Genomic DNA, 20,572 nt, shown 5'->3' with positions numbered 1-20,572 from the left:
AGTGCTTTATCAGTTCCAGACACCAAATCGCCTCTTAAAACCATTCAAAGGTGGTGCAGTGGACTAGACACTAGCATTTCACCTCTGGGAATTGGATTCAAATGATCAGTTTGCTGGGCAACGTGCAAAGTTTCCAAGAATCTTTAGGAATAGGAAAAGCCCATTAGGCCAAAAAACCTAATTCCTTTTTGATTGCCGTTAACCTCCATATCCCTCAACACCTTCTCTCATGAAAAGCACACCTAATTGCCTTAGGAATTTTTATATATCTCTCTCTCTCCCTCTTCAGTGACCCTCACAAGTAACTTAGTCAATCTGTTTTTGTGCAAAACAAAAATCTTCCTCCTAATTTCCTAAATTTTTTTTTAAAAAACTTGTGCTCGCAGGTCTGGCTTTTTAATTTGGAAGTTTAGGGTTTCAGCCGAAAACTTGTAATATCTGCTGAATTCCTCACTATCAACAGAATTTCTACATCTGCTAGTTAAAATTCAGAGGGCGGGATGTATAACCGAGACAGTGTCATAAACAAGAATCTTATACTGAGGGTGAGGGATACAGCCAAGATATTGAAATAATTGAGAGCTTTATCATGCAAGTGCCTTACACTGAGACTGGGGTGTATAACCGACTTAGTGTTATAACCCAAGTGTCTTAAATACTAGGGGTGGAACATATAACCAAGACAGTGTTATAACCTGAGTGTCTTATACTGGGGGAGGAGTAAATAACTGGCAATGCTATAACTGGAGTGCCTTATACTGGGGTTGGAGCTTATAACTGACTTAGTGCTCTAACCCAAGTTCCATATACTGGGGTGTTGTGTGTAACCGAGTCAGTGTTATGACAGAGAACCTGTCATCAGCTCTGATGGAGCCCTTAAACTCAGAATAAATATTGCCATCTTTTCCTGCTATTTGTTTCAGGAAGGATGAGGTATCGCGACTTGAAATTGATGGTCCTCAACAGCCAAATGTAGCGGACGATGAGCAGAAGCAAAAAATGGCCACAGGGAAGGGTATACTCATTTCCATCCCATATGCTGCCACTATCGGAGGAGTAACCACTTTAACAGGGACAGCACCAAACCTCATCCTTGATGGTCAGCTGAAAAGGTAACAATACATTTCTAATGCTAGGTTAAACGTTTTTTAAAAAATGCTTCAAAGTTTAAAAGAAAAGAAAGAAAGTAACTTGCATTTATATAGCTGCTTTCACAACCTCAGGACGTCCCAAAGTGTTTTACGGCCAATGAAGTACTTTTTGAAGTGCAGTCGCTGTTGTAATGTAGGAAACTCAGCAGCCAATTTGCGCATAGCAATGTGATAATGACCAGATAATCTGTTTTAGTGATGTTGGCTGAGAGATAAACATTGGCCAGGACACAAAACTTTGTCAAGAAAACACAGAGACACCCAGGTGTATGTGCATCAACTGGAACCAGGAACATTCCAGGTTTGATACCTGGTTTGTGTTGAGTAAACTAAGCTCAGCTGAGGTGAGCAGGAGGAGGGGAAAAACGAACTAAGGTTCCCACTCCTGATCACTATCCAGTGATCTCTGCTGGAAAAAGTGATGAGTGAAGGTGGGGTGACAGCAGGATAGGCTTTAGCTGTGATGTCTCCTATAGTTTTATAACTGGCCAACATGTGCTGTCACCACCTTAAAATTAGAGCTAGGCCATTCAGGAGCGAAATCAGGAAGCACTTTTTGTTTTTAAACACAAAGGGTAGTGGAAATGTGGAATTCTCTCTGAGAAAGTTTGTGAACGCCGGGATAATTGGAGCTTTCAACACTTTGATAGTCAGATTTTTATTAATAAGGGTATCAAGAGATATAGATCAAAGGCGGGGAAATGGAGTTGAGGTACAGATCAGCCATGATCTAATTGAATAGCAGGACAAGCTCGAGAGGCTGAATGGCCTACTCCTGTTCCTATGTAAGCCTTGCATGTGAAGAATGGATAGTGGTCGGGTTGCTGACATTATTGAAGAGCAGCAAGAGTCTGTTTATTCAGGAGACGAGGAAAGAAATTGAGGGAGTGGAAGAGAAACTCACTGAAGGATATTGTATTATTTCACTGTATAAAACTTCATCTAAAATCCAGCTACCTTAAAGCTCCAATACCTATAGGGGGTAATTTGCACCTTCACCACCCGGGCATTAAATTGTCAGAGTGGATCGGCCAACTGAAGTACAAACCACCTGACTGCCTTCCGAGATTTCAATGGGATGAAAGTCGGGCGGGTACTACAACAGGTTGGCAATACGCTCCTCCAAAGTACTGCCTAGGCGGTGGGGGTGAAAATTACCCCCCTAATGTCTGATTCCTATTCAGGCACTTGGTAGCTCTAACTGCATAGGAACAGGAGTAGGCCATTCAGCCCCTTGAGCCTGTTCTGCCATTCAATGAGATCATGGCTGATCTGTGGCCTAACTCCATAAACCCGCCTTAACCAAAGGTATTAAGGGATATGGGGCTAACAAAAATCCATCAATCTCAGATTTAAAGTTAACAATTGAGCTAGCATCAACTGCCATTTGCGGAAGAGCGTTCCAAACTTCTACCACCCTTTGCGCGTAGAGTTTTTCCTAACTTCACTCCTGAAAGTCCTGGCTCCAATTTTTAAGGCTACTTCTCCTAGTCCTAGACTCCCTAACCAGTGGAAACGGTTTCTATCTATCTACCCTATCAGTTCCCCTTAATATCTTGAAAACTTCAATCAAATCACCCCTTAATCTTCTAAATTCCAGGAAATACAACCCTAGTTTGTGTAATCTCTCCTCATACATTTAACCCCTGAAGTCCAGATACCATTGCAGAATATCAGTCTCCCATTCAAAGGGGCCTAACTAGACTTGAATCCCAGCATTGATCGAAACTAGATATCTCAGTGACTTTTGCTCTGTCTGGGTAGGATGGTGGACAGAGTGCCTCACAACAACAGAGAACCGTAGGAGGAGGCAACGAGAAAAAGAATCCTGCCCAACAAAGTGGCCCTCTGCTCACTGATAGAGAGGGGTCCTAGCGGCAGATGTGGAGAAGGCAGTGACCCCCCCCAAATATTCTCTCTTCTGCTCATTATAGAAAGCTACGTGAAGCAAAAGCAGTGAGAGGGTACAAAATGGGGATTCGTGGTAGAAACATGACTGGATAGAGGATGGCAAAGTATTATCCCATTTCCTGTGGCGGCCAACAAATTATTAACATTGGTCTATTCAGTTCTCTTTCCCCTCTCATTTACTTAAAGAGCTGATCGTTTGTGCTGTTTAGTTTCTAGGTCTTGTGAAAGCACAGATGTGGGTTTATCTACATATCAGCATTAATGTTGAGATAGCATCAGGATATCAGACACCTGTGATTTACACAAGTCACAACACTGGGCAGATCATGTCCAGGGCTGTGCTTAGGTGCATTAGCGGTTTTATTGTTTCTCCCAGGAGACTACATGGCTGGTTGGGGGGGGGGGGGGGGGAGAAAGATGAGGGTCATGGGGTGCAAAATCTACCCACCAGGTCAGCATAGGACAGGCTCAATGTGGGGTGGGGGGGGGGGGGGGTCGAGGGTCGATCTTGACTTTGTGCAATAGTGTAAAACGGGCGATAGCGAGTTGGCAGCCCGTTTTACATCTCCCCCCATTTTTACTTCCATTGAAGTGGACAGAAATTTTTTAAAAATCAGGAAAGATGTAAAATAGGCTCCCGACTTGCTATCACCCGTTGTACACTAATCGCACAAAGTCAAGATCGACCCCATTTCCTGTCCTTCAGCGGCAATCTCAGAGGTGAGACCAGGTAGTTTCACGAACCTGGGGAAGGTGGGGCCAGAGGGGTAGCGACACTAGGAGAAAGTGAAAAAATGGATTTCCAGAATGCACATCCTCATTTTCCACTTGTGGAGGGGTCCAAAACTAGGGGTCATCAATATAAGATAGTCACTAATAAATCCAATAAGGTATTCAGGAGAAACCTCTTTACCGAGAGATTAGTTAGAACGTGGAACTCGCTACCACAACGGATAGTTGAGGCGAGTGACATTGATGCATTTGAGAGGAAGCTAGACAAGTACATGAGGGAGTAGGAATAGAAGGATATACTGATAGGTGAGATCAAGTAGGGTGGGAGGGGGCTCGTGTGGAGCATAAAACATCGGCATAGATCAGTTGTGCCGATTGCCTGGTTTCTGTGCTATAAATTCTATGTAATCTATGTAAATAATTCTTAATAATTGTACTAGTCTAGGTGGTGATGCAGTTATAACTTGAGTTCTTTTGTTGTGTCAGCAATTTCCCTCAGTCGGATGAGGTGAACTTCGGCTCCTGGTTCCTGTTTGCCTTCCCTTTCACTATGCTGTTCCTGATAACCGGGTGGCTCTGGCTCTCATTCATGTATGGAGGATTGAACCTAAGGTACAAGGTGGGATAGTGGGCATGGAATGTAAGTGTGGTAAACACCAAGTAAAAAGCCGACGGCTGTTTCACGCCTGTTTCAGTACTGCTTGGGTCTTTCAGTGGCGGCTTCTGTATGCTTGACATTGTAAACTAAGTCTTCTATTTCCTTGCAGGATGGTGTTTGTGGCGGGGGGCGGGGGGCAGGGCCCCAATATTTTTGCTTAGCATGTCAAATTGATGGTAAATGGACAATATAAATGTTTTCCCTCAAATGGTGGAGATCTTCGGTACAAATGGTGTAAAGCTTTCGTGTGAACAACATGCAGTACACAGCGGCCCCTGAAAATCCACTGTCGGACACATCCCAGCATAGTAGCCAGGACTTGGCCTCCACTGTAGCACCTGCCACCGGTCCCACTGAAGTTCATGGGGTCAGGGAGCAGGGAGTGGAGAACTGGACCTTTGGCAGTATGGGGACGCATCTGTGGTGGCCCCTTACCCGGTCGGACGCAGTGGCACCAGCTGGACCAAGGGGTTCTAGGAATCCTCAGTGAGCAGCAATCTGCCTGTCCCGAGCAGCCCCTTTACAAAATGGCGCTGATTCAACCAAAAGAAATTCTGGGTTCCTCTGCTCCCAAAACTCAGCCTAAACTCCTGCTCCACACATTCTCACCAGCTTTGCAATAATCCTGTGCAAACTTCCACATCGTTCTACTGTTGGGCTTTTTTCAGGTCTGGCACAAAGATCGATGCCCCAGTTCTTTACATCGCCACATGTGCCATTGCCAACCTTACCCACGCACTGCCATTTAGAATAAGCTTCTGTAGGGTTCCGTCACACCCCGCACTTAGCTCAAAGTCAGGTGGATGATTTCCTCTGATCACTACAAGATGTGTTAGCAAGATCACAAACATAGCAAGAAGATTTCTTTTGTTTGCTATTTTTAGTGAAATCTTAAATACTTTCTAAAAAGGACACGTTTACAATTTTGTTCGAAATAGCGATCACAGGAAATTTTCCTGCTACATTTCATTGCTACCATGTGCAAGTGGAGGAAATTTTCTCCCCCCCCCCCCCCCCCCCCCTCAAAAAAAAAAGCTTAATTCTCCCTTATACAAGATTCTGATATTTAAAGATGCTGCATCCCATTCCTGTCTCCGGACATTACCAGCAATCACATATAAAAATCTGCAGTGTTAGAACAAGCCATTTCATGTTCTCAATCCTTCAAGTACTAGACAGAGCTTATAGCAACAACATAAACTTGCATTTATATAGTGCCTTTAACAGAGACTCTCATTACAGATGTCTTCATGGCCTTGGTCAGTATTACTGTAGAGCGGACAGTAGACTGATTCTGTATTTTGTAGATCTGTCTCTGTTTTTGGAGACTCCATGGACTTTGGAATTGAAAGGGAGGTTGGAGGTGTGGCAGTCGTTTGCAATGACAGAGGGGTCAAATGGGTTTTTTGACAAGTGGTTTTGAAAGGGAGGTGGGGGTAACAGTATCTGAGGAGAGGGAACCATTTACAAGCTCAGCTATCATGGGGGCCAGGAAGAGAAGTTGGGTGGGCAACAGAGCCGGGGAAGGGGCGTCATTGACAAAATGAGCTCGTAGAGGTCAATGGGAGCTAGGAGGGAAATTGAAGAAAGATGCGGGTTTATGGCTAGGGCCGGGGGCCTGAGAGGAGGTTTGGCTTACTGGGGAAGGGGGAGAATCAGCAGAGGCAGCTGAATGGATGTTCTCAATCTTAGTGACAAAGAATTTTATGAGCTTCTCTCACTTGTTAGAGGTGAGGGTGGAGGGGGCAGGGGAGAGGGGCTTAAGAGATGGTTGATAGTGGAGAAAAGATGCTGGGGGTTATCTTTACTCTCCAGGACTATCCTGGAGTAGTAGACAGTTTTAGCAGGGAAGATTGAGGCTCGATAGCGCTTGATGTGGTTCAACCAGATCTGGTAACGAACAGCTAAACCAATTGTGCGTCAGATAAGCTCAAGATTGTGTGAAGCATATTTATTGAAAAATATAAAAGTTTACTCTAAGATGTTTTAAATGAGGGAAGCAGTCACTAGAGGATGCCAGGGAGTAACCATCCCCCTCTCCCTATTTTTCCCTCCTCTGTGGGGAAGCAACTGGCCTCCTCTCAGCACCCTCCCATAGATACATGGCTAAGATTAGAAGATCGTTATCATGGGTGGAGTGAAATGGCCCACCTTTCCTTGGCATGTTGGAACAACAAACTCATTGCACAACCTCAATTAAAAGGCAAAATAGCTAAACCCTGAGACACAAAATAAAAATACAGAAATGACTCTGGTGTGTTTATACAGAAAGAGAACTGTCAGAGTCCTAGTCATTCAGAGAACCTTTTAATAGATATTTTTGGAAATATATGGTAGGCCTTTCTTGTTAGTTAATATTTCAGAACCTAGCGTTCTGATGAAGTTGCTCTGTCTTTTCTCTGTGTGTTTCTAGCATTTTCTATTTTTGTTTTGGATTGCCAGAATTTGCAGCAATTTTTTTTCCTTTTAATCTCATTTTTGTAAAATTATTAATTTTAATTCCTTAGATTGTGGAAGAGGAAGAAAAATAAAGAAACAGAAGTCAGAGCAAAAGCTGTAATCAAGGCAGAATACACACAGCTGGGGCCAATTACGTGCGTATTTACTGCAATGAATGTGCTTCAGCCTCGGTTGTAGTTGTGTACTGTAATAAAACAAAGATGTTGAAGTCAGCTCACCACTTAAACTTGGCAGCTCTTTTAGATCTAGGACTTGGAACCCATTCGATGTGCTTTAACCCCAATTTCAGAAGAGCACTCCCTAATGATCTCCAACATCAGGCAGCCTTGTTCCCTATCTGCGCAAGACTGCTGATCTCATGCCAAATTGGATGCAGTTAACTCCCATTTACTTGGCGCTGGGCTGCAGTCGAACCAAATTAATTTCATTTTTAATGACATGTCAAGAGAGTCCGAGCCAGTGAAACAAATTCTTTCATAGAATCACAGAATGGTTACAACACAGAAGGAGGCCGTTCAGTCCATGCTGGCTCTTTGTAAGAGCAATCCAGTTAGTCCCATTCCCCCCTGCTCTTTCCCTGTAGCTCTGCAATTTTTTTCCCCACCCCTTCAAGTATTTATCCAATTCCTTTTTGAAAGCCAAGATTGAATCTGCTTCCACCGCCCTTTCAGGAAGCGCATTCCAGATCATAACTACTCGCTACGTAAAAAAGTTTTTCCTCATGTCACCTTTGGTTCTTTTGCCAATCACCTTAAATCTGTGTCCTCTGGTTCTTGACCCTTCTGCCAATGGGAACAGTTTCTCTTTATTTACTTTATCTAAACCCTTCATGATTTTGAACACTTCTATTCAATCGCCTCTCAACCTTCTCTGCTCTAAGGAGAAAAACCCCAGCTACTCCAGTCCATCCACGTAACTGAAGTCCCTCATCTCTGGAACCATTCTAATAAATCTTTTCTGCACCCTCCCTTAGGCCTTCACATCCTCCCTAAAGTGCGGTGCCCAGAATTGGACACAATGCTCCAACTGTGGCTGAACCAATGTTTTAAAGGTTCAATATAACTTCCTTACTTTTGTACTCTATACCTCTATTTATAAAACCCAGGATCCTGTATGCTTTCTCAACCTATCCTCCCACCTTCAAAGATTTGTACATACATACTCAAGTCTCCCTGTTCCTGCATCCCCTTTAGAATTGTAGCATTTAGTTTATATTGCTTCGCCTCATTCTTCCTGCCAAAATGTATCACTTTGCACTTCTGTGCATTAAATTTCATCTGCCATGCATCCGCCCATTCCACCAGCCTGTCTATGTCCTTTTGAAGTCTATCACTATTCTCCTCACTTTACTACACTTCCAAGTTTTGTGTCATCTACAAATTTAGAAATTGTGCCCTGTACACCCAAGTCCAAGTCATTAATATATAATCGAAAAAAACCAGTGGTCCTAGTACCGACCCCTGGGGATCACCAATGCATACCTTCCTCCAGTCCGAAAAACAACTGTGCACCACTACTCTGTTTCCTGTCACTTAGCCAATTTCGTATCCAAGCTGTCACTGCCCCTTTTATTCCATGGGCTTCAATTTTGCTGACAAGCCTATTATGTGGCACTTTATCAAATGTCTTTTGAAAGTCCACATACATAACATCAACTGCATTGCCCTCATCTGTTACCTCATCAAAAAACTCAAGTTAGTTAAACACGATTTGCCTTTAACAAATCCGTGCTGGCTTTCCTTAATTAATCCAGACTTGTCCAAGTGACTGTTAATTTTGTCCCAGATTATCATTTCTAAAAGCTTCCCCACCACCGAAGTTAAACTGAGAGGCCTCTAGCTGTCAGGTTTATTCTTACACCCTTTTTTGAACAAGGGTGTAACATTTACAACTCTCCAGTCCTCTGGCACCACCCCCATATCTAAAGGAGTAGTGGAAGATTATGGCCAGCACCTCTGCAATTTCCACCCTTACTTCCCTCAGCAACCTAGGATGGGAGGAAAAGCACCAAACGGATCAAATAAAAACTATTGGGTCTTTGGACTTCATGCTGGTCTTTGTAGGTCTCGATAAAAGACCTGGACAGTGGGCTGAGTTACATGGCATTATCCAGAGAATGGTTAATGCACAAGGAGGCCATTCGGCCCATCGAGCCCAAGCCAGCAATATTCTCATTCCCATGTTCTTTGGATCCTCTTATGAATAATCTGGCAAAAAGATCTCATCATAACTTGTACCGTAAGTGCCTATATGGTACTAAACCATACGTGCCAGGAACCTTCCAAGTTTGGTCTCTGGTCAGCACTGACTTAGTTGATCTTAGTCAAGGCAGTATGAAGGGGTTACAATTGACCAGTGTCCCTGGACTTAGGTAGGGACAAAGTAACTTGCATCCCTGCTTCTGATCACTGCCCTTCCTGGAAAGGATGTATGTGCATGTCGAGTAAAGGTACGATTGTGCTCAGGTTGGACGTTTGAATATTCTTGTCTGGAAAGCTCGCACTATCCAGCTTCACACATGAAGAATGGCTTGGGTGAGGTACTGGATGGCCAACTGGTGTCTGTGGAACTGTATCCCAGCAGGGAGAACATTTCCCCCCACACCGCCCCCCCTTTTTTCCACCAAATATCTCTCCTTCTCTCCTCCTCTGCTGAAGCTGTTAACTCCTTCATGAAGTAGTTACCTGGGCACTCATTGCATTCATCAAGTGGCCATTCATCCATCATCTATTAGCCAGGCAGTGAGCGTGGGCAGGCCATTCAACTGTGGGTGGAGTCAAAACCAAGCCCAAGCCTGACCTCACTAACGACTACACACATATGCACCCTGCAGGGGTAACTGGATCACAATCTGGAGCGGGAGCCCTAGCCGACTCTCCTTTCTCCCCCCCCTCACCCCAATGCGGGGACACAGAAACCAATTATAGCACTGCTTACCACTGTCCTACCTGAATGTGTCTAACTCAGCACAGACCAGTAAATAAATTTGGTTCTATCCTGGTATATCTGGCTCAGTTACTCACTGGCTTAAGTTAAGCATCTGGGGAGCAGGTCACGGAGAAAGTTGTAAAACAAAACCTGATCATTGAAAAATTGCAATCTCCGATTTAGTCCCTCCATCCCATACACTTCCTCCTCATCTCTGCCGAGGTGAAGCAGGAACTTCCACGCAACATTCAGTCAGGCTGAGAATGGGGGGAAAAAAAAAAACTCACCCAAACTATTAAAAGGAAGGTGACTCGCCTCATGTGATGGGCAGCCCTAGAACTTCAAAAGTGGTGATCAGCTGTTTGGGATTGTTGCCATGACGCGTTGTTAAGTCATGTGTTGTCTGCTTGCGTTCTCTGCTGGCTGCACTTCCCTCCTCACTAGGTCACTTACTGCATCCGATTGCCTTTGCAGGTTTGCCGAGAGTGCCGTGGCAACCTTCTTCAGCCTGTTTGTGCTTCTCCTCTTCACAAGAGATCCCAAGTTTGTGATGGGCTGGTCAAAAGCCTTTAAACCCAAGTAAGCTCTGGGCCCTGCTCTGTTATCGTTAGCACTTGCACAAGTTGAATTTTACGTCACTTTCTGGGACAAAGACTCCCAGTGGGAGGGGGGGGGGAAAGAGGCCAGCTCTCAGAAATATATATATATATATATATATATATATATATATATAAATAAAAAGAAAAAAAATCGCAGTTGGACTGAATTCAAACTTAGGCCCCAGTTGTGAAAGGCAATGCACAAATCCATTGCACCACCCAGTGCCTTATCAAAATATCAGTGTTTCTATGTAAGACTTGTTTTCCCCCCCCCCCACCCCGAGATGTTTTTCTACAACCCAACTTGATTTTTCCCATTGTTCCTCCAACCTCTCTTCATAGCATCCATATTGTTTGATGAAAAAATATTTTTCTCCTGTATATTGTAGAAATGCCATGATAATTACATTTAATAGGTAACTAGAAAGAAAAAAGACTTGCATTTATATAATGCCTTTTGCAACCACAGGACGTCCCAAAGCACTTCACAGCCAATGAAGTACTTTTGAAGTGTAGTCACTGTTGTAATGTAGGAAACGGGGCTGACAATTTGCGCACAGCAAGATCCCACAAACAGCAATGTGATTAAAAAAAACAGATAATCTGGTCATTAAGTGATGTTGACTGAGGGATAAATATTGGCCAGGACACCGGGAATAAGTCCCCTACCCTTCTGCGAAATAGTGCCGTGGGATCTTTTACGTCTACCTGAGGGGGCAGACGGGTCCTCGCTTCCAACATCTCATCTGACAGTGCAGCACTCCCTCAGTACTGCACTGGAGTGTCAGCCTAGATTTTTGTGATCCAGTCTCTGGAGTGGGACTTGAACCCACAACCTTCTGACTCAGTGGTAAGAGTGCTACCCACCTGAGCCACGGCTGACACCTAAAATCCGGATTATGGCCTGGATTTTCTCCCCGACGGTGGGTTTGCGGCTGGACGGTTCCAACACCCACCAATCTGAACCTGTGGCTAACCCACTGCAATTTCCTCTCAGAACCCTCATTAGCCACGCAGGGTGATTTGCCGACCAGAAATCCACTCTTTAGATGGGCCATGCAGGAGTCTCTGGCACCTGTAATAACATCTCTCAGGGATGATCACACTGGCATCATGCAAGCTCTGGGCTCCAAAATCTACTTCGCCGTGGACAGGCTGGAACACTGACCGAGTGGACAGTTCCAGCACTCTGTGCCATGTATTACTAAGATGCAGCTTTACAATCACTATTCCCCACAGAATGAGCTCTTGATCTCAACCATGCTGCCACACGGAGATCCCAAGCAGAGGTCTGGTACTTCTCTATAAAAAAGGAGGGAGACCAAATTAGGTGGAGAGTCATCCATTGACTCTCTTACATATCTAATACAAAAAAGAAAACCAAACTTCTTGGAGGCATCTTTAGCAAGGAGATAGTGAGGCCACCAATAACAATAGATGGAGAAGGACTAAATGCAAGAGGTAGTAGCTGTTGTTTAGACTTGAGACACATGGGAAAACTGTGTCTTTGAGGAATTGGAAGAAACAAAATTTTCATACCATTATTGAAAAACATGGAGAAGATAGGGGGTCTTGTGATTCAGCTATTGCACGTTAAGAGAACTGGAGGTTGTGTGAAGTAAGGCATGTGATCCAAAGGAAGTTGAGTGTAGAATGAGACCATCAGCAAAATAGTGAATAGGGTTGGATGATGATTGGAAGATGCAATTAATAAGAAAAAGAGAGGGGATAGAGCTCTGAGAAAAAAGAAAATCAGAGGATGAACCAATAATTATAGCACAGGGTATGAGAGGAAACTGCATAGCAATGGACATAACTTTGGTGGGATACTATATGATGGTAATTTGATTAGAAGTGCCAATGGCAAAGCCTGTCAAAGGCTTTGGGGACATTCAAGGCTGTGGAAGATAATTCACCAGGTGTAGAACATAGGCAACAGGATCTCCATTGGAACGTCCATGCCAAAACCATAAGGACAGCCAAGAATTAGTCCAGAATAAAATAGATTTTTAAACTAATAAAATATGATTTTTTTTCTTCCTGCGCGTGTTTCTCTTTTTAGGCCTTACTTTATTTATTCTCCATCTCGTTTTAGTTTCCCCAAGTTGGCAGAATGGTTACACTTCCATGCCTAACCTGCCCAATGAGCAGACCATTTGCAGGAGGGATTTAAGAATGACCAGGTACCTCACTATCTTTTCTTAACTTCCTCCTCCCTGTGGGGAAGCACAAGGCCTATACTGTGAACATCCCTAACTGACATCATCAGAAACAGGAACTCAATCTGTGGGGAATGGTCAGTGATGATTCTCCTCCCACCATAGGTTTACATACTAACAACTTACATAAGAAATAGGAGCAAGAGTAGGCCATACGGCCCCGCGAGCCTGCTCCGCCATTCAATAAGATCATGGGTGATCTTAGACCTCAACTCCACTTTCCCGCCCGATCCCCATATCCCTTTAAATAGAACGTAGAAAAATGTCCCATGGGACTTTGCACAGCCAAATCAAAAAAAAAATGTATGCTGAGCCAAAGCAGGCAATATTAGGAGGAGTGGTCAAAGAGGATGCATTTAAAAAGGTCAAAGGAGTTGAGATACATAAGGTTTTTGGGGAGGAAATTCGAGAGTGGGGCCTCATGTAGCTGAAGTCACAGCAACCAATGGTGAGGTGAATGGGGAAGAAGTTGCACAAGTGGCCAGAGTCAGAGGAAGAGAGTTCTTGGGGAGGGGTTGTAGGGATTAGCGAGAGGTGAGACCTCGAAGGGATTTAAACTTGAGGATCAGGCTTAAATTTGAGGCATTGGGAGCCAATGTAGGTCATTGAGGAGAGGGGTGGTAGTTGGGTGGGACTTGTGCGGAATAGAATGCAGGCAGAAGAATTTTGGATGAATTGAAGTTTACACAGCGTGGGGGATGGGAGGCCAGCCAGGAGAGCGTTGGAATAGTTGAATCTTAAGACAACAAAAGCATGGATGAGAGTTTCAGCAGCAAATGGGCTGAGGTAGAGGCGGAAGGAGGTGATGTTACGGAGGTGGAGGTTAGGCAGTCTTTGTGATGGAGAGGTTATGGGGTCGGAAACTCAGCTCAGGGTTGAGCAAGATATCACGTTTGCAAACAAACAGTCTGGTTCGGCTTGAGACAGTGGCCAGAGAGGGGGATGGAATTGGTGGCAAGGGTACGGGATTTGAGGCAGGGGTCAAATGCAATGTCCAGGGCCTTCCCAGAGTTCAATTGGAGGAAACTGTGGTTCATTCAAGACTGAATGTTAGACAAGCAGTCTGACAACACAGAGGCAGTGGAGGAATTGAGAGAGACGTTGGAGAGGTAGAGCTTGGTGTCATCAACACACATGTAGATGAGGAAGAGGAAGGGACCAAGGATGTATCCTTGGGGGACCATGGTGTGGTGCGGGGTCAGGAAGAGAACCATTGCTGGCGATTAGGGATAGGCAATAAATGCTGGCCTCACTATCGATGCCCGCATCCTATGAATGAATATACAAAATGCTCCATAGAGTTATCTTTCTTTCCTGTCTATCAAAGGCAGATAAAAGTTAGAACCTTCCTGTAAAATCTATAGCATGTGAAATGATAAAGAAAGCTTATTTTGCTTCTGTTGGCTCTTAGGTACGTCACAGATGCAGTGGTTGCAATGACAATCGTTATCATAATGTTCATCTTCCCCTCACAGAAACCTTCCTTCAAATGGAAAATTGATCCCAACGGTATGTTCATTCACTTATTTATGACATGTGGCACCTTCATATTGTACCTTCTTTGAGAGATTCTTCCGATTCCTGCTTGCTCAATCAGAAGAATCAGCCAGGGTTCTGAATAATTGTGTATATGTACAAGAAATCTGCAACCACATGACCAGGTCACATCTCATTTGGAGATAAATCCCACCTTTTTTTTTTATTCGTTCACGGGATGTGGGCGTCGCTGGCAAGGCCGGCATTTATTGCCCATCCCTAATTGCCCTCGAGAAGGTGGTGGTGAGCCGCCTTCTTGAACCGCTGCAGTCCGTGGGGTGACGGTTCTCCCACAGTGCTGTTAGGAAGGGAGTTCCAGGATTTTGACCCAGCGACAATGAAGGAACGGCGATATATTTCCAAGTCGGGATGGTGTGTGACTTGGAGGGGAACGTGCAGGTGGTGTTGTTCCCATGTGCCTGCTGCCCTTGTCCTTCTAGGTGGTAGAGGTCGCGGGTTTGGGAGGTGCTGTCGAAGAAGCCTTGGCGAGTTGCTGCAGTGCATCCTGTGGATGGTGCACACTGCAGCCACAGTGCGCCGGTGGTGAAGGGAGTGAATGTTTAGGGTGGTGGATGGGGTGCCAATCAAGCGGGCTGCTTTATCTTGGATGGTGTCGAGCTTCTTGAGTGTTGTTGGAGCTGTACTCATCCAGGCAAGTGGAGAGTATTCCATCACACTCCTGACTTGTGCCTTTAGATGGTGGAAAGGCTTTGGGGAGTCAGGAGGTGAGTCACTCACCGCAGAATACCCAGCCTCTGACCTGCTCTCGTAGCCACGGTATTTATATGGCTGGTCCAGTTAAGTTTCTGGTCAATGGTGACCCCCAGGATGTTGATGGTGGGGGATTCGGCGATAGTAATGCCGTTGAATGTCAAGGGGAGGTGGTTAGACTCTCTCTTGTTGGAGATGGTCATTGCCTGGCACTTATCTGGCGCGAATGTTACTTGCCACTTATGAGCCCAAGCCTGGATGTTGTCCAGGTCTTGCTGCATGCAGGCTCGGACTGCTTCATTATCTGAGGGGTTGCGAATGGAACTGAAGACTGTGCAGTCATCAGCGAACATCCCCATTTCTGACCTTATGATGGAGGGAAGGTCATTGATGAAGCAGCTGAAGATGGTTGGGCCTAGGACACTGCCCTGAGGAACTCCTGCAGCAATGCCCTGGGGCTGAGATGATTGGCCTCCAACAACCACTACCATCTTCCTTTGTGCTAGGTATGACTCCAGCCACTGGAGAGTTTTCCCCCCGATTCCCATTGACTTCAATTTTACTAGGGCTCTTTGGTGCCACACTCAGTCAAATGCTGCCTTGATGTCACGGGCGGTCACTCTCACCTCACCTCTGGAATTCAGCTCTTTTGTCCATGTTTGGACCAAGGCTGCAATGAGGTCTGGAGCCGAGTGGTCCTGGCGGAACCCAAACTGAGCATCGGTGAGCAGGTTATTGGTGAGTAAGTGCCGCTTGATAGCACTGTCGACGACACCTTCCATCACTTTGCTGATGATTGAGAGTAGACTGATGGGGCGGTAATTGGCCGGATTGGATTTGTCCTGCTTTTTGTGGACAGGACATACCTGGGCAATTTTCCACATTGTCGGGTGGATGCCAGTGTTGTAGCTGTACTGGAACAGCTTGGCTAGAGGCGCAGCTAGTTCTTCAGCACTACAGCTGGGATGTTGTCGGGGCCCATAGCCTTTGCTGTATCCAGTGCACTCAGCCGTTTCTTGATATCACGTGGAGTGAATCGAATTGGCCGAAGACTGGCTTCCGTGATGGTGGGGATATCGGGAGGAGGCTGAGATGGATTATCCACTCGGCACTTCTGGCTGAAGATGATTGCAAACGCTTCAGCCTTGTCTTTTGCACTCACGTGCTGGACTCCGCCATCATTGAGAATGGGGATGTTTGCAGAGCCTCCTCCTCCCGTTAGTTGTTTAATTGTCCACCACCATTCACGACTGGATGTGGCAGGACTGCAGAGCTTTGATCTCATCCGTTGGTTGTGGAATCGCTTAGCTCTGTCTGTAGCATGTTGCTTCCGCTGTTTAGCATGCATGTAGTCCTGAGTTGTAGCTTCACCAGGTTGGCACCTCATTTTTAGGTACGCCTGGTGCTGCTCCTGGCATGCTCTTCTACACTCCTCATTGAACCAGGGCTGATCCCCTGGCTTGTTGGTAATGGTAGAGTGAGGAATATGCCAGGCCATGAGGTTACAGATTGTGCTGGAATACAATTCTGCTGCTGCTGATGGCCCACAGCGCCTCATGGATGCCCAGTTTTGAGCTGCTAGATCTGTTCTGAATCTATCCCATTTAGCACGGTGGTAGTGCCACACAACACGTTGGATGGTGTCCTCGGTGCGAAGACGGGATTTCATCTCCACGAGGACTGTGCGGTGGTCACTCCTACCAATACTGTCATGGACAGATGCATTTGCGACAGGTAGATTGGTGAGGACGAGGTCAAGTAAGTTTTTCCCTCATGTTGGTTCGCTCACCACCTGCCGCAGGCCCAGTCTAGCAGCTATGTCCTTCAGGACTCGGCCAGCTCGGTCAGTAGTGGTGCTACCGAGCCACTCTTGGTGATGGACATTGAAGTCCCCCACCCAGAGTACATTTTGTGCCCTTGCTACCCTCAGTGCTTCCTCCAAGTGGTGTTCAACATGGAGGAGGACTGATTCATCAGCTGAGCGAGGACGGTCGGTGGTAATCAGCAGGAGGTTTCCTTGCCCATGTTTGACCTGATGCCATGAGATTTCATGGGGTCCAGAGTCAATGTTGAGGACTCCCAGGGCCACTCCCTCCTGACTGTATATCACTGTACCGCCACCTCTGGTGGGTCTGTCCTGCCGGTGGGACAGGACATACCCAGGGATGGTGATGGAAAAGTCTGGGACGTTGGCTGAAAGGTATGATTCTGTGAGTATGGCTATGTCAGGCTGTTGCTTGACTAGTCTGTGGGACAGCTCTCCCAATTTTGGCACAAGTCCCCAGATGTTAGTAAGGAGGACCTTGCAGGGTCGACTGGGCTTGGTGTTTTGCCGTTGTCTTGTCCGGTGCCTAGTGGTCCGATGCCAGGTGGTCCGTCTGGTTTTATTCTTATTATGACTTTTTGTAGCGAGATTTTACAACTGAGTGGCTTGCTAGGCCATTTCAGAGGGCAATTAAGAATCAACCACATTGCTGTGGGTCTGGAGTCACATATAGGCCAGACCGGGTAAGGGCAGCAGGCTTCCTTCCCTAAAGGACATTCGTGAACCAGATGGGTTTTTACGACAATCCGGTAGTTTCATGGCCATCATTACTGATACTAGTATTTTAATTCCAGATTTTTATTTAATTAATTGAATTTAATTAATTAATTGAATTTAAATTCGCCAGCTGCCGTGGTGGGATTTGAACTCATGACTCTGGATTTTAGTCCAGGCCTCTGGATTACTAGCCCAGTAACATAACCACTATGCTACCAGACCTCTTGAGTCAGTGTCCAAAACACAACTGTTGTTCAACTCATGCAGGGTTGTTGTGATTGTACATCCAGCAAGTACAATCACAACAACCCTGCATGAGTTGAACAAACATCGCCCCCCCCGCCCCTGTTATTGTTTTGGCCAAATGGCAAAAGATAAATAGACCCAAGAAGAAAATATTCCATTTTTTTCATGCTTAGATACCAAATAGACTTTTTAAAGCTGCCCCTGGTTTTGATAATAATTACCAAGATTGTAAACCATGTCAGAAGTTCAGTAATGTTCTACACCAGAAGAGAAAAACAAGAGTAGGGTACAAGGTGGTGTGAATCGCTCGGTTGTATAATTGCTCTGTAACTCATTGTCAGAGCTAGCTGTCTTACTCTGCATCACCCCTTCCCCTTCACCCTGCCATTGGTCATTAGCTGTCTAAGCCCCACCATCTGGACATCCCTCCCTAAAACCCTCTATCTCCTTTAAGATCCTGCTGAAAGCCAAACTCTGACCAAGCTTTTTATCAACCCTCCTAATCTCTCCTTTTTGGGCTCAGCATCCATTTTTTTCCCCCTATCGCTTCTGAAGTTCCCTTTCAATTAAAAAAAGTGCTATATAAATGCAAGTTGTTGCTGTTGATGACGATGAAGCTTCATGGAAAATATCAGCTTGTGTCTTGGAACCTGTCATAAACATACCAGTGGTGAGTGAAATCATTATAACTGAGCTCAACTGAATGAACCAGCCCATTACATTTTTTTTGAAGTTTTAATTCTCTCATTCTCATTACCAGAGCCATTTACTCCAAACCCACCACTATTGACTTGGAAAAAGGTCCAAGACAACGTAGCCTGGAATGTAATATTACTACTGGGAGGAGGATTTGTGATCGCAAAAGGATGTGAGGTAATTGCTGTAAGATCATAGAGATTTAAGCACAAGAGAAGGCCATTTCAGTCGTTCATTGCTAGCTGCATGCTCGAGCTATCTCATCTAGACCCATTTTCCCCTCGCCCTTTAATATTTTTCTTCAAGTGTTTAACTCCCTTTTAAACACTGTGATTGGGTTGGCTTCAGTGGTCATGGGCAATGTATTCCATATTCTAATGTGAGAAAATGTCTTCTAACCTCACCCTTTATGTTTCTAGTACTAATTCTAAGTTATGCCCGCTGTTACCGATTTACCAGCCACTGGAAAGAACCACTTACCATTCACCCGCTCAAACCCTTTCATAACTTTGAACACTTCTAATCAGATCTCCCCTTCAACATCTCTGCTGCAGTGAACAGAGCCCCAGCTTTTCAGATCTTTCATTGTAACTATAATCACCTCATCCCTCTACCTGAGCCTATGTTGCACCTTTCCAGTGGGTCCAATATCCTTTCTATAATGAGGTGCCCAAAACTACACGCAATGCACTAACTTTGGCCTGATCAGTGTCTTGTACAGATTCCTCAACACCTCCTTGCTTCTGTATTCAGTGCTATATATAGAAATGGAGAAACTCATTTTCCTTTTAAAAGCAGGAGTGTAAGTGAAAAAAAGTGCACTTGGTTCTTGGCTGACACAACTTTCAATCCATTTAATGCACACCCAAATTTCCAATATGTACCTTTAATGAAGCTCATCAGAAGGACTAAAATTGTAAAATTTAGCCTATTATCCTGTGTCCAAATCATTTGTATATATGGAGAACTAGAGAGGTCCCAAAACGTGGAGCTAAGTCCAAGCTTAGCTAAGCTAAAGTCCAAATATAACACAACCACTGCATTCTCTTTCTTAATTTCCTCAGTAATTTCAGTGAAGAATTTGACCCCGAGGTACAAATTTCCTGTTCCTGTTCTTTAAACGTTTGTGACCAGACAACAGGGTTGATTCTCGTCCCCATTTTCGGACAGTAAACGGGGCAGCAGCGCGGGGAAAAATTGACACGCGCAACTTACCGTCCCCACTGCCGATCCACCCTCTGCCATTTCCATCCGGTTCTAAAAATGGGAGGCCAGAGCAGGTCAATGCAATTTTCAGGGACCAATGGACAGAGATTGCGCTGCACATGGTCACCATTGTTATTTGGCATAGAGCAGCCTAACCAGCAGCCTTTAAAGGGACCACTGCAGGGCAGGGGTGGGGGGAGAAAAATGCTCAAAATACAGTAAATGTGAATTTTTTTGAAGGATTTTTGCGGGGCCAGGAGGGAGCATTAATGCACAAAGATCTTCTCACCCGCTGGTGGTCCCTCTGTGCCCATCCCCCCTCCTGGGATTATCTTCCCTGCCCCCATTAAGCCGGCACTTATCTTCCAATTATCTTAAATCTGGGTCCTCTGGTTATTGTGGATTGCCAGTGGAAACAGTTTCTCACTATCTACCCTGTCAAAACCCTTCATAATTTTGAACACCTCTATTAAATCTTCTCTTAACATTCTCTGCTCTTTAGGTGTCAGCTGTGACTCAGAGGTAGCAACCTTGCATCTGAGTGAGAAGGTCATGAGTTCAAGTCCCACTCTGGAGACTTGAGTGCATAATCTAGGATGACATTTCAGTACCGAGAGCGCACTGCGCTATCGGTGTTGCCGTCTTTCAGATGAAACTTTAAACAGAGGCCCTGTTTGCCTTCTCAGGTAGATGTAAAAGATCATGATATTATTTCGAAGAGGAGGAGGGTAGCTTTCCCTGTGTCCTGGCCAATATTTATCCCTCAACCAACATTACTAAAAGAAAAATTATCTGGTCATTATCACATTGCTGTTTGTGGGACCTTGCTATGCACAAATTGGCTGCCGCGTTTCCTACATTACAACAACGTCTGCGCTTCAAAAGTACTTCATTGGCCGTAAAGTGCTTTGGGACGTCCTGAGGTCATGAAAGACGCTATATAAATGCAAGTCTTTCTTCTTTACAAGGACAACAAT

At 45.1% G+C, this 20,572-nt stretch overlaps 1 protein-coding gene across 2 annotated transcripts in view; it reads left to right on the top strand.

Moving 5' to 3' along the window:
• Positions 1 to 20,572, top strand: part of LOC137335155 (Na(+)/dicarboxylate cotransporter 3-like) — a 51,826-nt gene that overhangs the window by 21,616 nt on the left and 9,638 nt on the right. For both annotated transcript variants that reach the window (XR_010966346.1, XM_068000302.1), the window contains exons 5-10: positions 924 to 1,112; positions 4,281 to 4,406; positions 6,960 to 7,046; positions 10,315 to 10,419; positions 14,070 to 14,167; positions 18,454 to 18,566. Coding sequence is in view for 1 of the 2 variants with exons in the window: in XM_068000302.1 (XP_067856403.1) it covers positions 924 to 1,112; positions 4,281 to 4,406; positions 6,960 to 7,046; positions 10,315 to 10,419; positions 14,070 to 14,167; positions 18,454 to 18,566 (718 nt within the window). In the remaining variant the exon portion in view is untranslated. The remainder of the gene's footprint in view (positions 1 to 923; positions 1,113 to 4,280; positions 4,407 to 6,959; positions 7,047 to 10,314; positions 10,420 to 14,069; positions 14,168 to 18,453; positions 18,567 to 20,572) is intronic.

This window comes from Heptranchias perlo, chromosome 19 (genome assembly GCF_035084215.1).
Source record: "Heptranchias perlo isolate sHepPer1 chromosome 19, sHepPer1.hap1, whole genome shotgun sequence".
Taxonomy (NCBI): Eukaryota; Metazoa; Chordata; class Chondrichthyes; order Hexanchiformes; family Hexanchidae; genus Heptranchias; species Heptranchias perlo.
Note: the sequence above shows the minus strand (reverse complement) of the source record. Positions and strands in the feature narration are given on the sequence as shown.